Source organism: Psittacula echo, assembly GCF_963264785.1.
Source record: "Psittacula echo genome assembly, chromosome: 5".
In the NCBI taxonomy this organism is placed as follows: domain Eukaryota; kingdom Metazoa; phylum Chordata; class Aves; order Psittaciformes; family Psittacidae; genus Psittacula; species Psittacula echo.
In genome coordinates this window covers 3,913,348-3,939,995 of record NC_137739.1, presented here as the reverse complement: position 1 = coordinate 3,939,995, position 26,648 = coordinate 3,913,348, and the positions used below count along the sequence as shown (strand labels likewise).

Below are 26,648 nucleotides of genomic sequence, written 5' to 3'. Positions count from 1 at the left end.
TTCCAACCCTAACTGTTCTATGATTCTATGAAATGAAATATGGTTTTTTTCTTCTTTACAGGGGACAGTAATTAGAGTGTTTTCCATTCCAGAAGGACAGAAACTCTTTGAATTCCGAAGGGGAGTGAAGAGGTAAAGTGCATCTGAGCTAATTATCTGGAGCTCATTCCTTGTGGTAGACCTCCAGTATGTTCTGCAGTTGAGCTGACATCCTGATTCTTGCCTGTCTTCATTTTCATTCATCCCTGCCTGTACACTTACTGCAGTTTCAGCTTGAATGCCTTCCAGTTTCACTCCTCTGGACTTGACTATTCCACAAAACAATCCTGTCAGAGCTGTATTTCCCTCTGTCTTTTAAAAACTTATTGGTGAGGGAACTTGTTTAAAATGAATCACCTTTCGTAAGCTGTATTGTATTGTTACAGCAATTGGAGGTAGCACATCTAATACTCTCACTCTCTTCTAAATCCCTGTGATCTTTGATATAGTACCATTTCACACTGGCTGACTTGTGGTGGTAATAACTTTGTAGCTCTGCTGTACTTTATACAGAGGTAAGACTTAGTTCGTATTGTTACTAATTGACCCCATACCTGATGTACATCAGAGAACATCATTAATGGGGATCTGGCTCTTGAAGTGCTTTAAGAAGGTATCAGAGAATTCAAAATGCTTATTATGGAAATGTTCTTTTTTTCTTATTTGTGAAGCAGTGGTGACTGAGAAATCTGCTTAATTATTAAGCCACATACTTTGGCTTAATTGTGAGTCACCTGCCATCACTGACAGGAGAAGAGCAGCAGGTGAGTCTGCCATACAGCTGCAGTTCCTCCTAGCTCTCAGTATGGCTTTTGTGAACATAATGGAGCACCTTAGTGGTGAATGTGCAGAAAGACTCCTACCTACCAAAATGGGGAAGTAATAGTCTCATTTAAGTCAGTTCCCCTGAGTTAGTAAACACTAGCTTTCTTCTTAACACCAGTTGGTAGAGTATTAGAGTGTCAAAGATATAATGCTTTGGTTTTCATCCCCCCCCCCCCAGGTGTGTGAGCATCTGTTCGCTGGCTTTCAGCATGGATGGCATGTTTCTGTCTGCATCCAGTAACACAGAGACGGTGCATATCTTCAAACTTGAGACTGTGAAAGAAAAGTAAGTTTCAGAGATGCCTTAGATCTTTGTAAGGAAAAGGCTATAAAAATCCTTATACACAACACAATGAGTGTGGACAGACTTCTTCTGAATGCTTCCCTAAAGAAAAGAGCATAAGAAGTCACTTATGCATTAGCAACTATAGCTGAGCTGTGGTACTGTTCTCCCAGTGAACAGAAGAGAATTTCTGCTGATGAGAAATTGGCCATTCCTTGGCAGAGGAATGTGAAGCAGTTCTATTGTTCAGTTACATTTGTGTTTCACCTCTGCTGACATCCATATGCTTTCCACCTGCTAATAGGGCTTTAAAAGGCACCAGATTGTAAAATGTTCCTGTTTGATATGAGAGGACACTCTGTCTTATGTTTCTGTGGAAGTTGTTGGAAACAATGATTTGCTTAGTGATAAACAGGTGAGTAATACCTTGAAGTGTAGCACTTTCCAGTAGATCTTGCTCTTGTATAATGACCCTTACGAAATTCAGTTTTATAAGCAGAAGGGTCAGTTTACAATCAAACCTGGTTAAATAAGAGGCTGAGGTTATTATAGGACACATTGTGCCCTGTAGTATAAATGGAGTGCATTAGAGTTCTCAGGGGTGTTTGTTATTTCTGAAGAGAAACAAATAGCTGCTTAACGTCCTTAAAAACAGAGATGTTTTATAGTGTTTACACACCTTTAATGTGAACACAAAGTTTTTCTTCTGACTTGCAGACCTCAGGAAGAGCCTACGACCTGGACAGGTTACTTTGGAAAAGTGCTGATGGCCTCCACAAGCTATCTGCCCTCTCAAGTAACAGAGATGTTCAACCAGGGTAGAGCCTTTGCTACAGTCCGCCTGCCATTCTGTGGGCACAAAAACATCTGTGCACTTGCCACGTGAGTAAAGAGATGGAACCTGCATTCACCACCCTCCTGGGTGCTTGGCTGTGTAGAAGCTGATGCTGTAGAACATAACCTGATCTCCAGCAGAGTGGGTAGTACATGGAACTATGCATCACCTGTAATCATTTGAAAGCCTCTTCCAGTTTAAGAGCAATGTATTAGAGCTTACACCTCACAGTCCTGTGAGGGGAGGAGGAAAAGGCATAACATTTGGATGAGACTAGGCTATTTTGTTGTTTAAAGATGTCTTTTAATATTGAAAGAAGAATGTTGAGAGCAAACCCATAGGCTTTTACAGTAATTGCTTCCATTTGTGCTGAGGGGGTGGATGCTGTGTGTTGTGTTGGCGAATTGCAAAATCAGGCAATCCAGACCAGCCATTGAAGAAGTCTTTTGAAAGCAAGTTCATATTCTTATCTCTAAAACAGCATAGCACTCATTAAAGTTAATTTTGAGGGCTCAATTAAATCTTTATTCTGTCTTCAGTAAAGGCAGGTCCTATTTGGCACAGCTACAAAAGCAATAAGCTGAGTGGTAGTAAACTTACTTTGTGAGGGGGTTTATTGTTTTTATGCTAAATTAACTTCATGGCTGCGCTCTCACTTCTCTGAGCTCAAAGCACCCTTTAAGCAGTGATTAAGCCTTGTAACATTTCTGAAATAAGTAAATGCTTCCCATTGGAATATTTGTCTCTGGAGTTGCACAAAGCTGAATAACAGGATGCTAACTTCTGCATTTGTTGTACTGGGTTATATAAGATGCTTGAGTCCTGTTAGCCCCAAAATGTGGTGATGCAGCTCTGTCCTAGGTGCTCTGTCTGTTACCAGTTTTCTCTGTCTAGAAGCAAGTGTGGAAAATAATGACTTAAAATCATGGGAGAGGCACAGAGTGTGCTTTCTGAAGTTCTTACTTGTCTGTGGCTCTCCCTTGAACCTTTCTAGAATCCAGAAGATCCCTCGTTTATTGGTGGGAGCTGCTGACGGATATCTCTACATGTACAACCTAGACCCCCAAGAAGGAGGAGAGTGCACACTCATGAAGCAGCACAAGTAAGTCCACATTAACTGAGTTGTGTTCCGTTCTTGGAACAGCTCATTTCTTTAATCTTTTCAGACCTCTGACATGAATGTGTAACTTCAGAATCCCCCTGAGCCGAGCCTTCACTCCTAGTGTCTGCTACGCTAAGCACCACTTTACCAGCAGAAACTTAACACTGTCTGATTGCATTGAAGGATCAATCGCTGTTAGCTCTGTGATCCTGTTTCCTCTTACTTGGCAGTTCGAGTTGAGTTACTTAAACAAGAACTTGAAACTACTGATTCCATCCTCTTCATCAATAAATGAAGTGGTTACACACATGAGAAGGAGATGTTACTGTGACTTCCCAGAGGGGAATCTGGCCTAAGAAATTATCTGTATCATCTCTCTACTGCTAACCTTATAAACCTCCTTGCATATAGGTCAGCCAACTAAAATTCTGTAGCAATACTGCAGAACATGTCTGGAAAATATGACAAGGAGCTATTTCTTGCAAGGTTTGGCAGGAAATGGTAGAGTAATATAGTTGGATTACTTACATGATCAATTGTAGAATTAAAGCCAATAACTCATGATAATTCAGGTTTGCAGCTTTGGTCAATCTAATACTGGTGAAAAATCCTACATTTATCTGAGCATTTTAAGGTATGATCTCTGGTTTCACTTACAGATGAAGTGAAGTCTCATAGAGGGAAGCTTTTATCAAGTTAATGTGTGAAATGCTCTTAATACCTTCACTAAAGGGTTTTCTAGTGTATGTATATGAAGCAACCACCTTTGTTGTGGACAGAGATCAAGTGACAATCTATAACATTGCTGATTGGAACAGCGGCTGTTTTATTTTAATCACACCCTATAGTTCTGAGTCTTTTTTGACCCCTACCATCAGCTACTGGGATTCAAATCCTGATGCCATGTCAGAGGCAAGCATGTCACTGATAAGTGTTCAGTGTTAAACATGAAGTGTTGTCAGATGCCTTCTTGACAGGCCTCTGGAATGAAGAAGCCAAGTTTCTCCTGTTGCATGTGTGTATGTGGCTGGTTTTGCACATCTAATAGGAGATTCTTCTGTAGCTATCAGCTGAAGCTGTATCATGCCCTAGCAGATCACCTCTGCAGCTAACCTCTCTCTGCTTGGTAGGCTTGATGGCAGCATGGAGCCAGCCAACGAAATCCTAGAGTCTGCATCCCACGACCGGCCGCTGGTAGCACAGACGTACAGTGCCGCTGTGACTAAAGGTACATATGTGCCTTCCTCACCCACAAGGCATGGTAAGGAGAAGGCTTGAAACGGGGCAGAGAGCACCTCTGTGTATTGCTTCATTCTAGGTGGCTGCCTGAGTTCGTCTACTTCAACACATCATAACTGTGTGTGATGTGGAGCATTGGTGAGCAGTAGGAAAAGAGCACTCGTGATGTATAGTAGCCCCTTAGAGGTGGATCAGTCAGCTTTGCTACTTCCTGGGTAGAACTTTGGACTGTGGTTGATTACTGTAGTGATAGTTGCAGTACTTGCCAAATAGTTCTTGAGATGCCCCAATATGATTATTTCATACAAGAGTTTCGCAGACCTTGTGCAAATCATCTGAATTACAGACCTGTTCCCCATTCTTCTTTATTTGAAAAGATTAAGTGTTCCTATTGTTCCTTTATGGGAACAGTAACCCTTTAGCCTAATTTGCTGCTTTGTTAAATCAAGAGGATGAGAACTTGGTTAATGCTGCAGCTCTCCAAGTCAGTGGAGCTTTTACCTTCCTTGTATGGCACTCAGGTTAGTTGCAGTTGCAGCTGTAATGCATGAGTTGAGAGTAAGAAAAACACGTTGCACACATACAGAGTAGTTTAATTTTGATCATGAACCAGTTTTGGCTTGGGAAAGTACAGTCATGATAAAAGCAAACATAGGGTGGCAGTCAAACTGTTACAAGTCATGTCTGGTACTTCAGCTCTAATCATTCACTTTGGATCCAAGCCTTAGTTTGTGCTGCTGATTCCCCCAACTTGTTCCTTTCTCTGCAGCCTATACAGATGACCTGGGTGCTGTGGGTGGAGCTTGCCTGGAAGATGACACCAACTCACTTAGATTGGATGAAGACAGTGAACATCCCCCCATGATCCTTCGAACAGACTAAACCTGGACCTGTGAACTCACTCCTGAAGCAGAGAACACTGGCTTGATGTTTCTTGAGGAATCTCGTGTTATGCTGCTATGAACTTTGACATGAGCTGGGAGAGAGGATGACAGACTCTTACTGTTTTAAGTCGTAGCTGTAGTTCTAATTCAATACAATTGGAAAAATATATGGTTTTCAATTCAGTGGCTTTTAATCTTGCTTATCTATTTTAGCTGTGTTTATTTTTTTTGTTGCCAAAACCTGCTGTCTGTGCAGCCCTCAGAGCCTACTAGCTTTGCATGCGTTCATGTGCCAAGCAAGCATAGGAGGGGGAGACAGAGAAGCCACTTTATAACAAACTCAAGTTTGTATTTTTTTTATATATGTATATAATATTTAGCTTATATAAGGAAGGAATAGAGAAGTGGTTCTGGAAGCTGAGACTTAGTTCTGCACTGACAAAGGTCCAAATGGTTTCCTGTGCATGGGCTTGCAGGCATACCTAGTGACTGACATGCAACCTTTCAAATGCAATGGCCTGTTTTTTGGGGTTCTCCCTTCCCTTTCCTGGACCACTTTGTTAATTAAAATTCCTTCTGAATGTTGTGTATTTGTGGGACTGTTCTGTTTGTTGCCATGAAAAACTGGAAGTGTTTCCCTGCATAAGCTTGTAGAATATAGAAAGTGCCTTTCCAGGGAAGAAAAGTAATTGATGCAGGAAGAAGGCTAGAATGAAGGAGGAATTGCTAGAGACTCTTGTTTGTACACCTCTAGTGCTTTGGTGCCTGTAGCCCATACTGGCTGATAAGCTTGTGGGGGTGTTCTTTAGGGAAGATTTGTTACTTTTCTTTCTCTCCTATAGATTGTCTTATTTCCTTGGCAGAGTAGCAATAACCTTGGGGTTTTATACTTTTTTACCTTATCTAAAGCAAGGATTCTGTCAGGCTGAGGGAAAGCCCCTGTAGAGTATGGTAGCCCCCACTCTATGGACAGACTTAAGGTTTTCAGCTGGAAGGCATCACTCTCAATTCTTGCTTCCCTTCAGTCTGGGGCTGAGGGTACTGCTCTAATAGTGAAGGTTCATGGTTATTTTTGCCAGATACTGATGTAAATATAAATGATTGTGAAAGATTAATTTTCTTCTGGGTTCTCTTCTCCTGGTTTTGGTTGGGGTTTTGTTGGGTTTTTCTTCTCCCCTTTCATCAGTGCACTTCTTGTGATACAGTCTAGGGACTGGTTGTCTCCTTGGCAGTTCTGGAATAAATCCTTAACTGCCCTGACCCTGGCTAGGGCTTTCCAAGGCTGAGCAGTACTGCAGACTATTTTTAGGGTTGTAACGTGCCTTTTCATAAGTCTTGGATAACAGTTAGTGGGCAAGTGATTAGCAAAGTACTTAGGGAGTGTTACTTTCCTTTGCCAAAATGAGCTTGCTTTTGCCTTGTGTGTAGCAATGTGGGTTCCTTCCTTCCCCTGTGCTGACAGCTTGCAAAGAAATCAAACCAGACAAGGAAACTGCAGCTCTTGAGAGGAGGACAGAACCTGAGTACTTCAGCTACCTGTGAACTCTCTGCTGTAACTAGACAGTGATGTGCTTTTAGGATTTGGGACTGTTAACATGTCTTCTCTCAAGCAATAGCAGGCAGTGGTCTTTGTCCCCAAAGCCCTCTGTAGGTAGGTGTGCTTCCCCGTCCTCTAAAGATGGTGGTAGCTGCCTGCATCAGTGAGGCTATTGTTAGTCTGTGTAAGTGGAAGATGCTTTAACATGAGCACATGTGGGAGAGAAGGGATCAGGCTTGTTTAGTTACTGAAAACCGTTGACTGGCCTGAGCAATTGACTGGGGTGCCTTTCCAGAAGCAAAGGCATCCAAAGCAAACCACTGAGCCATGCTGAAATCTTGCTTAGTCTTGACTTTCAGCTCTGGCTGACAACTAAATTTCATGGTCTGGAATTATTATGTTGTTGGGGTTTTTTTTACTGCAAGTGCTATCAGCTTTGCTGTGGCTGCAGAGTAAACTACAAGTCTTGAAGTAAATACAGCCTGGATGAGCTTGGCTGGCAAACAGAACCACCCAGGAGCTGTCAGATGTCTGCTGGTTCCAGACTAAAGCTGGTAACATTCCTGATAACATAACTTGGAGGCTTGGCACGGACTCCACAAGTAGAGTTAGCAGTAAACACACATAAGCACAGGTCTGCTAAGCACACAAGTTGTACATCTCTTGAGTGTAACAAAGGCTGTCTTACATAGTAAGATATACCCCTTAATGTAATTACTTTCACTGCTAAAAATTGAGGTCATGTATCATACTAATGTTACCCCCTTCCTAACTTTCACACCTTCTCTTCCACAGGTGAGTTGGAGATCCTGTATTCATTGTATGTGTGTCTCCCATGTGCTGTTGTGTGCTCCTGTGCCACGCACTGACTGTTGAATCGCTGTGCCCTGCAGAGAGCAGAAGTATTGATACTCTTGGGTTAGTGAGCAGCATGGAGTTAATGGGGTGGAATAGGTAGTTTCTGGTCCCCAGTGACAATGTATTTAAGAGTGATGACAGTAGCTTGTCTTAAGTTCATTGCATGAGGGTATAAACTTTGTCTCAGATAAAGCATGACTACTACAGTTTCCCTCTGACGGCCTGAGGCCCTCAGTCACCACCCTGTTGTGGTACATTACCAAAGTTAGAAGCCTCAGGTTGGGGTTTCATCCAAATAACACAAAGATTTTAATGTCTTTTTTTATTTAAACATACCAGAAATGCTGTTTGCAGCTGCATCCTCACCTGAGCATGCAGCACACGAGTGCACTGTTATGCTCTGTGGATCAGGTGGCATCTGAACACTTATGTTCTGCTGGTCTAACAGGCCTGGGTTCCCCAGGCTGAGCCAAGGAGGCTCTAGCCTTTGGCCATGGGCTTCCAGTCATACGATATGGGAACACCTTTACAGCCACTCTCATTTTAGACTGACCTTCCTTGGAAGGACAGTGTTTGTTCTGTGACAGCGTGTGTCTGTCTAGACACAGGCTGTAGTTGATAGCTTTTTAACTCTGTAGAGGGCTGGGGACAGAGATGGGCAACTGAAACAACCAAAGCTGGGGAGGGGGCAACACTTAAAAACTTGGAATCCTAAACTCAGGTCTTAGATTGCAGTGGGATCTGTTCCCAGTGAGTACGATAGGGAAGGATCTGTTCCCAGTGAGTACTATAGGGAAGGAGCTGTTCCTCTTGATGTGCAAATAGGTAGTGAGCAAACATACATGGCTCCTGTCTCAGCATCTGTGTGTTTACTCTATTTCAAGTTGTGAGGCAGAAATCTCTTATCTCTGGTCTCTTATGTCCCTGTTTCCAAAATACAAGTGATAGATACAAATCTAGCAGCTACAAGGCTGGGCTTGGCACAGGAGGAGGAAGTAGAAAGCATGAAGAGGTTGGTAAAAGCTCTTCCTTCTGTGGCCCTGTTCAATTGTGCAAGTGCTCCCTCTGGGATCGGATGCGTGCATGTACCTTGTTGGTCCAGGTCCTATGCAAGCAAGCATCTTGGGCCTCTGCAGAGGATGGGGGTGGAGGTGGTGGCTTTTCAAGTCTGCCTGAATGCAGACAAATACCTGACAAGACTCCTAATACAGAGACAGAGGAAACTCCCATATGACCTATGTCTAATAGTATAAAGGGAGAAATGGAGGAACAGCCACCAGCTCAGTGAGTGGGGTTAGCATAGAGCCCGGAGAAGCTGCTCAGCAAAGCGCTCTCTATGTTACATCCCATTCTGTGCTTCCTTGGCTCTAATAACAGTATTGGCACCAAAGCAACATGCAGCAAGAGGGTAGAATTTCTTCCCTTGTAGGCTGCTGAGCTATTCAGTAAACCCCTGGTGTGTGCAGATGCTCCACTCCTGTTTGCAGAGCTAAAGGAGCCTTTGTCTAAAGCATTGGTGGGCTGAAATCACTGCAGAGGTTTGGAAGGTTTGATTCTGTGCTCCAGCTGTGCTGGCTGATGGATTTAACCTGTTAACATCTGGGAGCAACGCAGTGTCTTCTCTACATGTGCAGAACAGGCCTTTCTTTTCCTTCAATCTGTGCTGCACTGTGAAAGGCTTGCAATGAAGAGAGCGTGGCTCTGACTGTAAATAAGTCCTTTCAGATTCCAGTTGCACAACCAAAGGAATTCAGCAGATTCCTATTTTTCTAACCATGCCATGCCTTCTTTTTAATGCTTCCAGTTGCCCCATCTCCTCTTACACTGCCTTGAAAGTAAGCTGCAGTTGTGCCCGTTACAGATGTCTCAGTGCTGTGGCTTTGACCATGTGGCTGCAGTGATCTGCGCCCTGACTCCCCTTGCACTGGTGCATGTGTCCAACTCATTTCTCAGGAGCGCTTCCCAAACCTGTAGCTCTGGGTTTCTATGGGGTGTTGACTAAACCCTTTGTCTACCTGGACCTATTTGCTCTTGCATTTGCTTCCTTACCTGGGAAAAGCCCCCCTGCATCCTGCAGTGCTGACTTTCTCTGTTCGATATCTGTGTTGATAAGTGGGAATATCTAACATTCCACCTCACCAAGTGTCTGGCTCCCACTGCTGCCCATCGCTCTTTGTAATTTTATAACTGCCTAAGAAATTAAATCTGTGTTGCCATAAATATTCTGTGTCTTCTTCCTTTCGTTTGCTGCTTAGAGATGGGGCCGGGTAACATCAGGGTGATGCTGTGTGTGTAGTGTAGCCTGTGGCCCAAACCAGCAGTAATGAGCCTTGGTTCTGGTTGCGTTTTGTAGCTGCTCCCAAAAGGCTCCCAGCTTGGGTTTTGCTGGGGCCAGGAAAGGATGAGCTGAGCTTCTGCTGGTACATTTTGCTTGCAAATGTAATTTTCCCTCTTGTTCCTCCTCAGAGCTGCTCTTCACAGGACTCCATTCATGCATCCTTCTCCTGCTCCTCAGGTGGCTTTGGATAATTTCCTTTATTCTTGCTTTCATGGATCACATCTGAAGCAATGCTTCAAATACTGTGCTGTTACTTCAAGCTTGTTGCTTCTCGCCTTCAAGCCCAGGAGGAAGATCTAAAGCGAGCCCATATTGGATAGGTGAGGAGGCATCTCCTGCTTCTGTGTGTATCCTTCCTCTTGCAAAGCCGTGACAAACACTTTGATTGGGGTAGACGAGAGGAGGAAAAGCCACTCTGCTCTTCATAGCAATGGTGGAGCACGTGAGGGTGAGGCTGTCCTTGGTTTGCTGGGGCTGCCCCATCCCTGGCAGTGTTCAAGGCCAGGTTGGACACAGGGGCTTGGAGCAACTTGCTCTAGTGGAAGGGGTCCCTGCCCATGGCAGGGGTTGGAAGTCCCTTCCAACACAAACCATTCCATGATTCCTTGTTGTTTTGCATAACCACTTCATTGCAAGGCCTTGGCTGTGGAGCTGCAGAGCTTCTCCCATCCTTATCTAGCTCTGGGGGGTGATGCTGTCCTGTCAGTGCCATTTAGGTGCCTCTTTGCTTCAGGTACAACAGGCAGTGAACCCGGGTGAGTGTTTCTGAACCATTCATTTGCTGCTGGTGCCATTTCCCATCTTCTGCCTGGAACAAACCAGAGCTGAGATAGTGTTGGCGGATTCAGCAACAACTCTCAGTCATGGTGGTCATGCCAACAACTCTGTCTACTGTGCCCTGGATGCTGATGGTCATCCAGACCCACCGATGCTTCAGGAGGTCCAACTGCTCCTGCCTGCAAAGAGTGGAATGTTCTCCAGTAAGCAAACTGGTAAATAATGGCAGAGATTTCCTCAGGTAATATGAATGGCTTCATATGATTTAATGAGGGGTTTCTGCCCAGCCTGCTGGGGTTGAGGACATCAGATGCCTCAATGTTCAATGTTGTTCAATCCCCTCGCTGTGATTTGGGTTTTGGTTTTTCAGCAGTGAGTTTCACTAAGTTACAGGTTATAATGAAGGATTTGGAGTCCCTGTAAGTCCATAAAATAAGCCAGAGGATTGTGACAGACTTTGGATCCTGCTTTGCAGGGGCAGGAGAAGCCCTGCAACAGAAGCTCATGTTTGCATCTGGGGCTGGGGCTGTGCTGGGGAGAGCCAAGTGGTGCAGGGGAATGGACCCGCTTTGTCCACATGAACACATCCACCTTTGTCCATGTGGTGAGTAGGGGCCATCACCTTTGGGTACCAGCGTGGCAGGTACCTGCTCAGCATCTCCCCTGTCCCTGCCCTCCCCTCCAACTGCTCAGGGCAGCAAGCGATGCTTGCAGACCCTTTCCTGGCTCTTCGCTGTCTGCTTCCCCGGCAGCTCCAGATGCGGGCTCATAACTCCTTTTATCAGCGGAGGGCAGTCGGGGTGACCGTGCAGGGGAAGGCAGAGGGGTGCTGGATGGAGCGGAGGGGCCGCTCCGCCGCTAGATGGTGGTGCTGGGCGCCGGCACGCGGAGCGTGTCCCTGCTCCCTCCGCGGAGCATCCATGTTCTTTCCTCCATCCTCGGCAGCATCCCAGCCTTCTGCCCCTGCAATATCCATGTACTTTACCCTGCAGCGTCCCTGCTCCTTCCTCAGCAGCATCCCAGCCTTTTTTCCCTTGACGCATCCCTGCTTTTACCTCGGAGACTCCCCTGGAGCATCCATCTTCTTTCCTCCCTTTTCTGGCAGCTTCCCAGCCTTCCTCCCTGCTTAAAGCATCCCTGCTCGTTTCATGGGAGCATCCCAGCCTTTTCTCCCCTGCTCCTTCCCTTTTCCCTTCAGTGCACAGGGGGTGCCCTGAGCAGGTACCAGTGCTCCGTGACTGAGCAGAGCAAGAGCAATAAATGGTCCGTGTTGGCTCAGAGGCTGGATGAGGGCAAAGGCAGCTCCTTGATCCAGAGGGCTCTTGGCTGCTCTGTGTGCCATGGGCTTCCTGCCTGGGAAAGCTGCTGGGAGGCTGGAGAAGGAGCTGGGAGATGATGGTGGGGCCAGCCTATAGCCTGGTGGTGCCTTTAGCTGTGTCTTTAAGCCGGTGTCTGTACTTCCCATTGAGTCCTGGCAGGAGGGGTGAAACTGCTGCTTGGAGCGGGTCTGGTTTGTAAGGAAACACAAGCCCTGCTCCCTGTGCACCACTGGGATACAGGATTCTCTGCTCCAGGTTCCCTCTCGGCACCCTGAGTCCCTTCTGTACGGGTGACAAGCATAGAGCACTCACAGACAGCATCTCTTCTCACCTGCAACCAATGCTGCAAATAGAAGCAGGGAGGCAGAGCCAGGAGACGTTATCTCACTCCTTTCTAATGTTTTGGATAGGAAACAGCCTTTCATGTCTCCCAGGGCAAAAGGCAATTTGTATTTTGAGAGCTCAGGACGCAGCTATTTCTTTTTACCACCTGAAATCAGCTATTAAAAGTCTTTTTGGAACCCAAACAAGGCACACAGAATGATGGCCTCTGCAGGCTTGAATTGCTCCCATCATCTCTGATGGCCCTGGCTGCTGCTGGAGGATGCTGAATCGAGGTGGTGCAGGTACCATGAGCTCCTCTGTATGGGTATGGCTGGGCTTAAGGGGTGCAGGGGTCTCCCCTGGGAGTCAGGGGGCTTTGCCCCTATTCCTACAGCTTTAAAGAAGGCATTGGGGTGAGTATAACTCAATACCCATCTCCCTGCACCCTCACCCCAGAGCAGGACCTCAGCCTGGCCCTACAACCCCATCCTGCCTAATGAAAAGCCTCTGGCAGCCCCGCTCTTGGCTTTGTGTTCTCAGCTGCTGCCTCTGCTGCTTATTTATATTGGAGTTTGCATTAGCAGATGCACTCTGGGATATTCAATTACCTATAAAGAGCTGGAGCAAGGCAGCGCTGGAGCCATCGAGGGGGTTGGGGCTTGCTTTTTCCTCTCTTGGTTTTTGGATGTTCTGGGGGCTTTTGGGTTCTATTTTTAACTTGCTTTTAAGAGGCAGAGCAGTGGGGTTGGATTTGAGCATAAATAAACAGAAAGTGGAGTAAAAGGGGGGGGGGGGGGCATAAATAAATAATCCTGGTATGAAATGAAGCAGCTGGGTAGAAAAACCGATCTCCGGGAAGGAAGCAGCTCCCAGAGCTATTTATAGCTCTTTTGTTTCTCTCTCTGCCCCCTCCTCTCCCCATACAGGCTCTGGGTTCAGTGCGTGTAGTTCCCGCTGCTCTCCATCACCTCTCGAGGGCCGGGTGATGCCTTTCCTTGTCCCTTGTTTATGCATCTGCATCTTATTTCTAGCAGGGGAAGGGCAGGAGCGGTGATGCTGCCATCGCCCTCAGCTCTGGGTGGGAAAAGGGGGGGGCACGGTGCTGCAGGACCTATGGCAGCAGTGGGGTTGCCCCTTCCCTTAGTTCCTTGGCAGCATTAGGGGCTGCTGTAACCCCCAAATCCCCCTTTGCCCACAGCCTTGGTTGCTGGCACTGTGCTCCCTGCAGCTCCAGGGCACTTTGGTGCGTTTTCATCCTTTGGGATGCTGCAGCAGCCGGGGCTGGAGGAGCTTTGGAAATCATCAGGTCCTTCTCCTCCCCATGGGCACCATCCTTCTGGACTAGATGATGGCCAAAGGTCCCTTCCAGCCCTAATGATGCTGTGGTTCTGATCATTCCTCAACCCATCCTAGCAGAGCTTTCCTCTGCTGCCCTCAAAGGCATCCCTCTGAGAGCCCGTATCCCTTGGCCCCACATCTCCCATCACATCCCTCCTGGATGGTGCTGCTGCTCCAACCCCCTTCTCCCCACACCCCCCCCAATGAGCATCCACGTGGGCTCCCATCTTTGTGCCTTTATGGCCAAAATACATAATTCTTTTATTATTCAATTAGGAATTTAACTCACAATCAGGTGATCGCTTTAAGAGGATTTCCTGTAAGGCAGGATTTGAATAACTGGGCTATGAGTAATATATTCCCTTAACTGGTTTATTCCTTTATCAGATCTCCCCCCCTCCTAAGCACTTTAATGCATTTACTTGCCCATTGTCGACACTTCTTCATGCTCTTCCTCCCTCCCCAAGCTTATGCAAATCCTCTGTAAGGCGTTTAATGCACCGTGTGTGTCAATAGCACCGAGATGCTCACGACAGCATTAAGCTTCATGCATGTCCCCGCTGATTAAGAGGGGTGGTGGGGCCAGCCCCCTTTCAGCCCTCGCTATGGGGCCAGGGAAGGGAGCTGCATTTGTTTAGAGAAAAGGCTGGAGCTGAAAGTAGCTCTTTTCTTTCGCAGGGCAGGATGTGAATAGGGAGCGTGGGGCTGGCCTGTCTGCTGCTGTTTGCTGCTCTGTCGCTCAGCTTTCGGGGTGATGGAGGTGTGAGAGGGATGTGATGGAAGTGATGGAAGAGGAAAGGGATGAAATAACACACAAATCAATGCAAGCATCAATTTGCTTGTTGTCCTCTTGGTCTTCTTTTAAAGGGAGTTAACAGCCTTTACGGCCGGAGGGACTAAATGTACCCATTGGGTAGGGGCATTGCCTCTGGAGGATGCAGTTGCACTGTTCACCGTAGAGCCATAGACTGGTTTGGGTTGGAAAGGACCTTAAGATCATCCAGTTCCAACCTTGGTGCAGTGTTCACTCTGAAACCTACAGACACCCGCTTGGGCACTGGGAAGCGGGAAGCACAGGGATAAGGGCAGCACAAGGGGCTGCATTGCCTCTAACTTGGGCTTTCCCTGTCTCCCCATCACCAGAGGGGCTCAGGCCCAAGCGTTTCCATCACCTTTATCTATCTCCAAAGGAAGAGCTCTTCTCCCAGCCTGGGTCTCTAAAAGCCGGGCGCGTGGGAGCCGAACCAGCCCTTCCCTGCCCTTGTTCCCTCTGCACCCACCGCTGATTGTCTCCTTTTCCATCCCATCCCGTGCATGCAGCAATTATGCAAAGCTGCAATCAAGGAGCTGAATTAGCAGCTCCTCTTGGATTAATTAATGAAGGATGCAAATCTGTTCCAGCACAGAAGGGAAGGGGGGACATGCAAAGGTTGTGGCATCCTCTATGGGTTTGTCCCACTCTCCCAGGCTGGTTTAGCCTGTCTGGGGACACCCCCATACCAGGACATCCACACGGAAGAGGTTGCTCCTTGGCCTTGGGATGAGAGCTGGGTGCCGCAAAGCTCATGCTCCTCAGAGCATTTAAACCCAGTGCTTTGGGCCGAGAGCAATCCCTCCTCCCACCCCAGTCCTGTTGTAAAGCTTGAGGAAAACTCCATTAATCCCCCCGGCTTCCCGTGCCGTGCTCCCGCCAGCACCGGGGATTTCTGTTCGCCTCCAATCGGATTGTGACAAACCCTCCGCTTGCATTGAGCAAATTCCCTGCCTGCTCCCTGCTCCTTGCAGGCCCCGATAATCCCCCAAGTGTGACTGCAGCCAAGAGACAACATCCCTGGTTAATCCCCGCTGTATCCATGCAAAGCCGGTGCTGCTGAGGATGCTCCCGGTGCCGGCACTTTGCACACTCGGCTGCACTGGGAGAGACCCCAGGGTAGGATGTGAAGGCTGCGATGCTATTTAAAGGAGTTTTTCCAAGAGGGGGTTACAGGCTTGGGAATGGTGTCCCATTCCCATGAAGTGGAAAAGACGGATGTGCAGCGCTCCTCGGAGGAGGGGGGATTCGGATGTTTCATCCCTATGGCTCTTCCCAGTCATAGATAGAGTCACCCACCCTGACTGGTCCAAAGGGGACATGAAGTCGGGCACAGGATGCCCAGGATGAGCACAGTGTGGTTAAGAAGCTGCTTTGTCCCCCCTTAACCAAGGTATGGACCATTGCTGTGCCCATATGGATGGGGATAACAGAGATGGCCACTTCCCATGGTACCCAAGGGTTTAAAGCCATGGCTTGGGGGGGGGTTTGGGCAGTGGGGTGGGATGCAGCACCTGAAAGGTCTCTCCTTCCTCTCAGCAGCACTGATTAACGAAGCTGGAAGGGCAAGAGAAAGCTGCAGCACAGAGGATTGCTGGAGCCCATCCTAATCCAGCGTCTCCGAGCCAAATGAACCGGCAGCACCTTATTCCGCCCTATGGGATTAATCAGTGCTCGACCAGGCTCCAGGCAAGCGAGGTGAGGCTCTGAATAGCAAGGACCCGTGGCGAGGTGGCTCCAGGGTGTTTGTTGGTTCACAGAGCGGAGCGAATCCCTCCTTGTATCCCAGCAAATGCTTTTGGGATGTAACTGCTCAAGCCAGGAGCTGGGAAAGGCAGGAAAAGGGGAGAAGGCAAAAATACCTCTAAGAAGCTGGGGTGAGGGATGCTCTGTGGCCCGTGGGTTTGGATGTAGGGTGCAGAGGAAGGCTCCAGGATGGGGATGTGTGCATAGGATGCGGTCTCTGGCCAGCTTTGCCCCATTGCACTCAGAGCATCATGCCTGGCAGGCTTTCCTGGCTGCCAAAGTGGGTCAAGCAGAAACCCAAGGAGCATCCGAGCTCCCCAACCTCACGCCAGCTCCATCAGGGCTGAATTATTCAGGGCCAGCTTAAAAAATGGAAAAGCCCAGCAAAACCCAGGGAGAGCCCAGCTCACGGGATCCCCCCATGGCTCCATAGGGAAGGGGCAGCTCGGCCTGCCCGTGCGCAGGCACCTTAGGTGGGTGAATGGTGTCTGGTGGGTCTGGTACTGCCCTTAGGGATATGGAAAGCAGAGAGAAAAGGACTCCCTTATGGACTCATCTCCCTGGGGTCCCCTATAGCCCTCCAAGCCATAAAGGCTTCTTTGGGTACCCCAGCACAGCCCTGTTGCACCCGTAGCACAAAGTGCACCCCGTTGTCCCCCAAAATAGGGGTGAGGAGGTCGTGATTTTAGACAGGATGGTGGAACTCAGAAGCTTGTTCTTTGCCATAGAGTGATTGCTTGCAGCATCTCCCCTGCAGCTCAGACAGCACCAAATGCATTTGGGAGCTGAAACGCTCCCCTGAGCTAGGTGGCTTTTAAAGGACCCCCCCTACAGCTCCATACCTGGGGCTTCGGGATGGGGAGAACCGGCTCCAGGGGAGAATCCCCGCGGAAGGCAGTGAGTAATGCTGCCTGGCAAGCAGCAGGGCCTCAGCGGTGAGCCGTGAAAAGGCGAGAGCACAGATGCTTCATCTCATCCTGCTCTTTTAGTGCAGCTCTCACACTGTCTGGGTACCGAATAGGCTGGAACCCACACCACAGTCACCCCCTTTTCTTAAGCCTCTTAAACCTGGAAGGGGATGATGGGGTCTGGTATAGGGTGAGGGGACCTACCCCAGAAAGAGTGAGTGCTTTGGGGTTTTACTAGGACTCTAGTGAACGAGAGCTGAACAAACCCAGCCGAATTCCCCCTTGCACTGGTGCACTGAGCTGTGTGAGGGCTCGGCTAAGGGGGGAGCAGTCTGGGTTGTTTTGAGCCCAATCCTGTCTATTTCAGCCAAGGAGAAACAGGATGGAAATTCCCACCTGGTTTGTTTGCTGCCTGCGATGGATTTGCAGGAGCCCCTTTGGGCTCACAGGATGGGGCTGAGGAGCCGCGGCCGGCTCCATCTCTCATTGCCCCTGGTGCGAGCAGCCCCGAGCACTGATTTACACAGCGCAGCACGCACTGCCTGCAGGGACGTTGTCATTCCCAGCCCGGCGCGCTGCAGCCACAGGGTGTGAGCAGGGACGGTGCCTCCTGCCCGCTGCCACCGTCCAGGTGGGCAGAACCCAGCAGGGACTGGTCCTGGGGGCCCTCACTCAGCAAGGTGGGAGGGGGCACCTTGTCCTGTGCCCCCCAGGCCCTTGCTGCTCCAGTGGGAAAGCCCAGGAGCATCCAGTCCCCGTGATGTTACCGATAGCCTTGGTCAGCTCACCCAGCAGGAGGGATGGGGACACTGCCTGGAGCATCCTTCCTGGGGACACACATCTTTTCTCCTGGTCCCCACTGCCCCACGCTGTTGGTTCCCTCCCTCCTCTGCTTCCACCCCCTGGTTGGTTATGCTGGAGAGCAGAGGTACCCCACTTGCTTCCCCAGAAAGCTGTGTTGTGCTAGCCAGAGCTTGCATCCATCCATCCGTCCTGTCCATCCATCCTGTCCATCCATTTGTTCTTATTCTTCTGTCCACCTATCTATCCACCTATCCATCCATCCAATCTGTGCATCCCAGCCCATGCTGATCCCCGTTTTATGCCAAAACCCATTTACAGCACGGAAAGGACCCTATCCATGCAAACCTCCTATCCATAAGGAAATTCCCAGGGCTTTCTTCCTAATGAATCCATCTTTTTAATTAGCTCCAGGCTTCCCAAATCCCCCCACGGCACCTACAGGCAGTGCCTATGGGCGGTACCTATAGACGGGGGTAAGGATGCGCTCTGCTCGTTGGAAAACCCCTTCCTGCGGCCCCCGGGGCTCGGGGGGGTCCGGAGGGGCGGGGAGGAGCTGCGGGCGGAGGCAGGGCCGGGGCCGGCCCCGCTCCTCTCTCGCAGCCGCCGCACTCGCTGCCGGCTCCGCGCCCCAAGGCTCCGGTATGGCGGGGCCGGGGCCCGGCGGCCGCCGGTGTTGAGCGGGGCGAGCGCAGCGCTGATGCCGCAGAGCCGCCGCGGCGGAGCCAGGTAAGAGCCAACGCGACCTGTTGGGCACGGCCGGGCCCGGGGTGCCGGGGGGGAGCTGCATCCCCCAGCCCCATGGACCATCCATCATCCCCCGCCGGCTCCGGGCATCCTCCTCGGGCGCGGGAGGACACCGGCTCCCTCCGTCGCGGAGCGTTTCCTTCATCCCGAGGATGGGGGATGCGGCATTCCCGCTCCTCGCTGCAACTTCCCTGCTTGCAAGATGTCGGGGGACCCTTTTGATGGGGCGAAAATCGCCTCCCTGCCCTGATGGTGGTGGGGGGGGGGGGTGTTGTACACCGGCAGCGGGGTACAGCAGGGATAGGGTCCCTGCGCTGCCCTGTCCCCGAGTGAGATCTCCCATCCCTGGCCATGATGGAGAACCCCTTCCCTTCCCACCTTGGGTCCAGATGGGCGGCAGGGCCCAAGACCCATGGAGACCGGTTTAAATCCAAAGGGAGGGGAAAATCTGCTTTACAACAGCGTAGGGATGCTCAGAGCCAGGAGGGCAGACTTGGCCCAGCACCACGGCTGTGCAGCGCATCCCGCTCTGCTCCTGGCCCTAAGAAGTTTGGGTCACAGTAGGTATAGGGCACTTCCAGGTGGCATGTTCTCCAGCTGGGATCTCTGCTATGGAAAAACCCTGCAACAGGCTTTCCCGGCATCCCGGGGGATGCTTCCCACGGCGTTTTATTCCCTGGGGTAGCAGCAGGCACAGGCAGGTGGGAATCACAACCAGCTCCTCTATGAGCAGCGATGTCCCCAGCTAAAACCTGCCCCGCGGTGCATGCTCTGTGCATGATGCTCTGGGATGGGGGCGTCTCGGGTGCATCCTGGCCCCATCCAGGCCCCCACCAGCACTGTGGCCTCCACACATCCTCAGGGATGTGGCAGCGCTGCACAGTGAGTGGATGATGCGTTTCAGGGTCTGGAATGATGCTTGCAGGGTCGGTGGGTACCACATTGAACATCCACCCCAGGGTCCCCCCATATCTAACAGCCGGGGAGATGCTGGCAGCCCCCCCTGCTCCTGCAAACGCCACGGCTGGCAGGATTGCAGAGCAATCACTGCCATTGATTTTGCCTCCCTCAACCTGCTGCCTTGGAGGAGATTTATCGTGCGTGCAGCATCCCCCCTCCCCGGCCGGGTGGGCTGCGGGAGCAGGGAGCAGGCTGGCATCTAGCGACTGGTACCGGTAAGGCAGAGCAGACCCCAGGGCCTGGGCTGGTCCCAAAGGGATGAACCGAGGTCTGGGAGGCTGATGCTGGAGCATCACTTTGGGGAGCTCCTTTTGGGCTGTGTTTGATGTGGATCCTCTCGGGTTGCTGCGGTCTCCCTGGCGGCTCTCTGTCTTCTTGCTGTGCCGTGGTCCCTTGGAGAAGATGTGGAATATTCACCATAAAAAGACAGGTCCCATCCCATCTTTTCTCCCTGGAAAGGCTGCAGAAATGCATTTGCTGAGGCAAATGGCTCTGCCCCAGCCCCAGGCAGCAGCAAAGGGGCATAAACCAGAGGAAGCGTGTGCTGCTTGCACAGAGCAAGAGCATCCCGGGGATCTTCCCCAGCATCCGCCCTCCGGGAATGCTTCTCACCCATTAATTTCTCTAATTGCTTCTGGAAATGGCACCAGCGTTTGGCACCGGGAGCATCCCAGCGGATCCCTTCACTCACCACTCAAATCCCTGCCCAGTGGGTCCAAGACCTCTCTTTTCCTTAGGGAAAGCATCTTTCCGGGTGGGTGAAGACCACAGGATCTGCAGCGATACAGCGGGGTGGTGAAGGCTCAGGGTCACCCATCCCTTGTCACCGCTCTCCCTCTCAGGTTGCCCATGATGGGCTCAGTGGGATCCGAGCGCTTTAAGGAGCTGAGCCCAGCGGGAACGCCGGAGGGGAACGTGGTGATGAGCTTCAGCTTCGACAGCTACCAGCTGGAGGAGGATGAGCTGCAGCGGGGCAGCCAGGCCAAGGGCGTCCTCACCTTCATGGAGCCGGGTGAGGGCAGGCACAGCCGAGAGATGGGCTCCTTGCTGCATTCCCACCCGTTTAGGAGCCTCCTGGGATGGGTTGAATGGCCACAAATGGCCCGAAATGCACAAAATGGCCTAAACGGGCTTTTTTTGGGACCTGTTTGTGCCCACGTGAAATGCATTTATTTAGGGAAGGAGTTTCCCCATCCTGGGCCTGTTTCTTTGTGGGGTGCTGCGCTGTGGATGTAACAGCACCGTCAAGGCTGGGATCTGCTGCAGGTCCCATTGGGGCACCAGTGCCACTGTCATGTCTCTTTTTTCCTCTTTCTTTCCCTTTCTGGGGCAGTTTCTGAGGATCCCGAGCCGCAGGATCGGTACCATGGGATTTACTTTGCCATGCTGCTGGCCGGGGTGGGATTTCTCCTGCCGTACAACAGCTTTATCACCGATGTGGACTATCTACACCATAAATACCCAGGTAGGTCTCGAGCAGCACTTCCCAAGCACCCAAAAACTGGGAATAACTTGGCGCTGCTTCCAGAGGAGCCAGACCCTTCCATTCCCCATCATCTGCCTCTCCACAGGGACCTCCATCGTCTTCGATATGAGCCTCACCTACATCCTGGTGGCCTTGGTGGCCGTCATCCTCAACAACGCGCTGGTGGAGCTGCTGAGCTTGCACACCCGGATCTCTGTGGGTGAGTGGGGGTCCCTGTGCCCCTCGGCACAGCCCCGCACTGTGCCCCCCATCCCTCACCTCCATCTCCCACCCGCAGGCTATCTCTTCGCCCTGGGGCCACTGCTCTTTGTCAGCATCTGCGATGTGTGGCTGGAGCTCTTCAGCCGCAGGCAAGCCTATGCCATCAACCTGGTGGCTGTCGGGGTGGTGGCCTTCGGCTGCACAGGTATGTGGGACACTGGTGGTGCTGGGGGGAGCACAGCCCTTCAGGCAGCGGTGGGAGAGCAGCCCCATCCCCAAGAGCCGTGGTCTCCTGGGACACTGTGATCTCTGTCACTATCAACTGACCCTCACGTCCCTGCTCCATCCCCTCCACCTCTGTCCAGGGGCACCAGCACCGAACTGTGCACTGGTTCCCAACACTGATCCGGGCCACTAAGACGGCTTTGAAATCACTCAGGCCACTATGGTGGCTTCCCAAGCCCCCTGCTCCTGGTGGGGCATCCAAGGGAGGGCAAAAAGCTCCCTGCTCTGGGGCAAGGATGCTTTGGGAAGGAGGCAGCTCCCAGGTGGCAAAGCACATGGGTTTCTTCCTTCTCCCTGGCATTTCGGCTGCTGCAATAATCCCTCCTTCTGCTCTCTGTGCATCTCTCCTGAAGTGCAGCAATCCAGCTTCTACGGCTACACAGGGCTGCTGCCCAAGCGCTACACGCAGGGGGTGATGACGGGTGAGAGTAAGTATCCCATGTCCACATCCATTTGGGTTGCCTGCGGGGACCCTCCTGTGCCTTCCCCTGGTGTCCCAGTGAATCAAACCCACTGTTTCCAGCACAGCCCAAGCCTGGTTGCCAGCAGGTCAGGGTGCTCCGCAGCAAACTGGGGTGTTTAATGGTGTCTAAATCACTTGCACTGCCACACCGAGCTGGGGGTAGGGATGTCTCCTGCATCACTCCATTATCACCACTGCTGCCTACCGCACACACAGAGCATCACATGCATGCAGTGGGGAGCTGACGGGTGTCCCTGAGCCCGGGGCTCTCCCCTGCCACCAGGCACCGCCGGGGTCATCATCTCGCTCAGCCGTATCTTCACCAAGCTGCTGCTGTCGGACGAGAAGGAGAACACGGTCATCTTCTTCTTCATCTCCATCGGCATGGAGCTGACGTGCTTCATCCTCCACCTCCTCGTCAAGCGCACCCGCTTCGTCCGCTACCACACCTCCTGCTCCCGCAAGGGTCTCCCCGAGGCAAGGGGCACCGGTGACCACGGCACGGGCTACCGCGTCCACCACGATGTCACCGCGGAGGACATCCGCTTCGTAAGCCAAGAGGGGGTTCCCCCGCTGGCCCCCGGGGTCCCATTGGAGCTCAGCACTGGTGTCCCCTCTCCCCCCCCTCCAGGAGAACAGGCAGCGGGGGCAGCCGAGTCCCCCCCGGGGCAGCCCGGGCCATGAAGCTGAGCTGGCTGGAAGCGGCACCTACATGCGCTTCGATGTCCCTCGGCCCAAGATCAAGAGGAGCTGGCCCAGCTTCAGAGGTGGGTGATGGGTTTGGGGGCAAGCAGTGCCGATGGGGTGGGTTTACACCATTGTGCAGGGGAGATTGAGCAATTGGTGGCAGAGGGATTTGGAGAGGGGTCATCCCATTCTCGATGCTCAAACCCATGGGGTAATCTCATCTTTGGATGAGGTTAGAGAGCTACCAACCGCTTGGGGCTCAGGCAAGACCCCTTTAAGGCTCTGCGAAGGGGAAAGCTGCAGGTTTTGGCTGAGCTGTGCTGCCCGTCCCTGCCAGACATGCTGCTCTACCGCTACGTCGTGTCCCGGCTCATCTGGGCCTACATGCTGTCCATCGCCATGACCTACTTCATCACACTGTGCCTCTTTCCCGGGCTGGAGTCGGAGATCCACAACTGCACACTGGGGGAATGGCTCCCCATCCTCATCATGGCCATCTTCAACCTCTCCGACTTCGTGGGCAAGGTAGGAGAGAGGCCAACATCAATGCAATGGGCTCCTTCTTGTGTCCTCTTCCAAAGCCACTTGGCGCTCCACCAAGGGTCATCTCCACCCCATGCTGATGGCCTCCTGCAGCAGTTGGTCTTTCCACCACCTCATCTCCTTGCTGTGCCCCATTCTGGGCATCACGTTGCCCTCCCCAGGTCCTCACCATCCCCATGGTCTCTACCCCTCGCTGCAGATCCTGGCTGCCCTGCCCTACGACTGGAGAGGAACCCACCTCCTCGTCTACTCCTGTCTCCGTGTGGTCTTCATCCCCCTCTTCATCATGTGTGTCTACCCCAATGGAAGGCCCACCTTTGGCCACCCTGCCTGGCCCTGCATCTTCTCCCTCCTTATGGGTATCACCAATGGCTACTTCGGCAGCGTTCCCATGATCCTGGCTGCTGGCAAAGTGAGCCCAGAGCAGCGGGAGCTGGCAGGTAAGACCGAGCCCTCTCGGGAATCCCATGCTGGGGGTCCGGAGCATCCTGACACCCTGTCCCCCTTCCCACAGGGAACACCATGACCGTGTCCTACATGACAGGCTTGACGCTGGGCTCAGCTGTGGCCTATTTTGCCTACAGCCTCACCAGTACATCCCACAGCAGCTGTTTCTACACCGAGACCTCCAACAGCTCCTTTACATTGGGGTACTGAGCCCCATGGCGGGGTGATGGGGACACGATGGGACCTATTCCCACCCTGGTCCCCATCGCCCCCCGCCTGGTCCATGTCCCTCCATGGGGAGGGAGCCTGGAGCCAGAAAGCTCAAGTCTCAAGGAGGACAGGGACCAGAATCCTGTTGGCATGGGGCTGTGGCATCCAAAATGGCCCATGCTGTGCAGTGCCACCTTTTAGGGTGACACTGCTCTTGGGGGGCTCCCCATCAGTGATGGGCTCTCTAATGGAGCCAAGGGGGTGTCTTCTGTTTGAGCCAAGCCATTGCCAAGAGGAAGAAAATACTGCCAAATGCCAAAGGGAAGAGGACCAGCACTGGGCAGGAGGGTGATGGAGGGCTGGTGAGGAAGAGGAGTAAGAGAGGAAGGAAAAGCTCCTTCAGTCCCCAGTGGCTTTTGGAAGGCAGGTCTCAGCTTTCATTGATGGTGCTGCAGGTTTTCACCAATAGCTTCAAATCACAATCCCTCCCCGGATGCCCCAATCGCTGTTAAAAACCCAACTCACAAAACCACCTTTTTTTGGGTTACGTTTTGGTTTTGCTCCCCCCCAACTGTGAGAGAGGCAGGGTCTTGTCTTCCCCTGCCCCACTGCAATGGGGCAGACGTGGGTCTCGAAGCCACAGCACTGCAGACGCCACTGCTGAGCTTCAGGGTTTAAGTGCAAGGGCCGTAGGGAGAGCTGATGCCCTACCACTGTCTCTGCAATGATGCCCAGCTTGGCTGAGCTGGCCAACACTTACATGGTGACACCTGCTCCAGGCCTGTGGGGTCTTGGGGTATCCCTTGTGCTGCTCCCCATCTCCAAAGTCCCCTCTGTCACCTGGCGCAGCTGGACTTGCCACCAGGTCCCATCAAACCCCTGCCAGCCTCCAAAGCGCTGCAGAGGGCAGCAGCAAGCAGAAACCAGGTGGAGAAGGTGCCAACACCAGAGCCTGATGCTTTTTGGGACCGACAGCACCTCACTGTGCCAGGAGCCGGTGAGTGCCACCCCCCAAGAAAGCAAAGCCAAAGGGCTGGAGAAGGCAGCGAGCACCAGGCTTGGCACCACCAGCACCGCAGGGTCTCACCATGCCAAGCCCCAGCAGAATGAGCGAATCCAGTGTTTCACCCTCAAAACATCACTCCCGCAGGCCTCAGGGTGCGGGAGTGCGGTCACAGGACTCACATCCCTCCTGCCCCACAGGACCCGTGTGTCAGGGTACATCCTGTCCATCAGAGGGATGGGGTCTCCCCCCCTCAGAGCTGAGGCAAAAAAGCGACCATCACCCCCAAGGGGGAGGCAAAACCCGGCTGTTAGAAGTGAGACAAAGAAAGATGCTTCGTGGGGATGCTTTTTTGGTTTTTTTTTTTGTTTTTTTTTTTTCAATTGATTTTCTTTTTTTTGTTATTTTTTTATGAAAAAAAGATCACACGGAGTTCTCCAACAAACAGAATGCCAAAAAAAAAATCGTTTTAAACAACAACAACAACAAAAAAACGAAACATAAAACAAAAAAGACAAAAACCTGGCTCTCCTTTCCTCTCGATTGTCTGAAATATCCTTGTGTTCCATAGAAGGCAGTGGGTTTTAAGTGCTTTCTATTTAACATTAGCATAAAATCTCTTTTTCTCTCTCTCGCGCGCGCTCTCTCTCGCTCTTTAAAATAGGCTCACACAATTTGCTTCTACAAGTACAGTACACGTTGAGCGGGGGGGGGGGAGTAACGGGGGGGGTGGGTGATGTGTGCCTGTTCCCAGATCATTTACAATCACAATCCAACGGGAAATAAAAAATAAGATTCTAAAGGTCAGACTGTGTTCATTTCTCTCGTCGTGGGTTTGGGGCTTGAGTTGGGGGGGGTTGGGGGTTGTTGTTGTTGCCTTGGTTTCTTTTTTCCTCCTTGTTTGTTTTTTTTATAATTTCATAATTTTTTTTTTTGTTTTCACAGTTTTAAAAAGTTTATATTTATATTTATATATATATATTTATATTTATAATTAAAAAGTTGACTCCGTTTCAAGTCTTATAATACAGGAGGGGCTTAACGAGTCTTTTCGGTACATTAAAACTGTACAGGCTAGAACCGTCGCTATGAGCCACGGCGCCGGCGGCCCGGGGTGGAGATGGTACGAGCTCAGCACCATGTGGTTTGTTTGAAGGACGAGGGGTAACGTTGCACGGGTGGCCCTCTCCCCCCTCCCGAGCCCCGGCCTCCAGTCTCCAGTACCAGGGTGGAGAGTTTTCCATATGTCCTTGTCCTAAACACTTCCCCACCGGAGCCGGGCCGGGCCCCGCTCCACGTCCTGGCAAGCTGTAGTGCGAGTCGGTGGTTGCAAAGATCAGTGCGTCTCTTGGAGTTGTGTTTTTAAGTGCAAGGATGTTCCATCGTCGCGTGGTTCTCCTCCGGTTGCCCCAACCCTGGTGATGCCAAAGGTCCGGGATGTGCCCAGCGGGAGCGAGGCAGCAGGTCAGCTCTGCAGAGGTGATGGTGGTGGTGGCTCTCCCGGAGCCGAGGGGAGGTTGGACGGCTGGATGGAGTGAGCTGGATGGTCCTATCCTGAGCCCAGGGTGGCAGTGGGGCTCTGGCTGCGGCAATGCCACAGGTGGGGATGGTCGGGCTTCACACTATCCTCATTCCCTTCAAATGGTGAGTGA

At 51.4% G+C, this 26,648-nt stretch overlaps 2 protein-coding genes across 4 annotated transcripts in view; both read left to right on the top strand.

Annotated features, from left to right (window-relative positions):
• WIPI2 (WD repeat domain, phosphoinositide interacting 2) overlaps positions 1-11,013 on the top strand; it is a 28,048-nt gene extending 17,035 nt beyond the window's left edge. The window contains exons 7-14 of one of the 3 annotated variants that reach the window (XM_080619654.1): positions 62-132; positions 1,043-1,150; positions 1,865-2,029; positions 2,977-3,084; positions 4,215-4,312; positions 5,093-7,662; positions 10,069-10,260; positions 10,674-11,013. In XM_080619654.1, the coding sequence (XP_080475780.1) occupies positions 62-132; positions 1,043-1,150; positions 1,865-2,029; positions 2,977-3,084; positions 4,215-4,312; positions 5,093-5,205 (663 nt within the window). In that variant the 3' untranslated portion in view covers positions 5,206-7,662; positions 10,069-10,260; positions 10,674-11,013. Of the gene's footprint in view, positions 1-61; positions 133-1,042; positions 1,151-1,864; positions 2,030-2,976; positions 3,085-4,214; positions 4,346-5,092; positions 9,912-10,068; positions 10,261-10,673 lie in introns of those variants that run through there. The other 2 variants (XM_080619652.1, XM_080619653.1) reach the window with 2 other exon arrangements.
• A 254-nt stretch (positions 11,014-11,267) lies between these two features.
• Positions 11,268-25,720, top strand: SLC29A4 (solute carrier family 29 member 4). The gene is made up of 12 exons (XM_080617901.1): positions 11,268-11,321; positions 16,052-16,207; positions 20,514-20,683; positions 21,005-21,136; positions 21,243-21,356; positions 21,435-21,563; positions 21,997-22,071; positions 22,390-22,655; positions 22,738-22,873; positions 23,131-23,318; positions 23,536-23,776; positions 23,851-25,720. The coding sequence occupies exons 2-12, from the start codon at positions 16,167-16,169 to the stop codon at positions 23,991-23,993; spliced, it is 1,635 nt and encodes a 544-aa protein (XP_080474027.1). The 5' UTR covers positions 11,268-11,321; positions 16,052-16,166; the 3' UTR covers positions 23,994-25,720.
• The last annotated feature ends 928 nt before the right edge of the window (positions 25,721-26,648 follow it).

What these genes read in the sequence shown, in the direction of transcription:
- SLC29A4 (XM_080617901.1), top strand. Translation starts at nt 16,167, where the DNA reads ATGGGATTAATCAGTGCTCGACCAGGCTCCAGGCAAGCGAG. An exon ending in CCTCACCTTCATGGAGCCGG is followed by an intron (nt 20,684 to 21,004) that starts GTGAGGGCAGGC and finishes TTTCTGGGGCAG; the next exon opens with TTTCTGAGGATCCCGAGCCG. An exon ending in TCTACACCATAAATACCCAG is followed by an intron (nt 21,137 to 21,242) that starts GTAGGTCTCGAG and finishes GCCTCTCCACAG; the next exon opens with GGACCTCCATCGTCTTCGAT.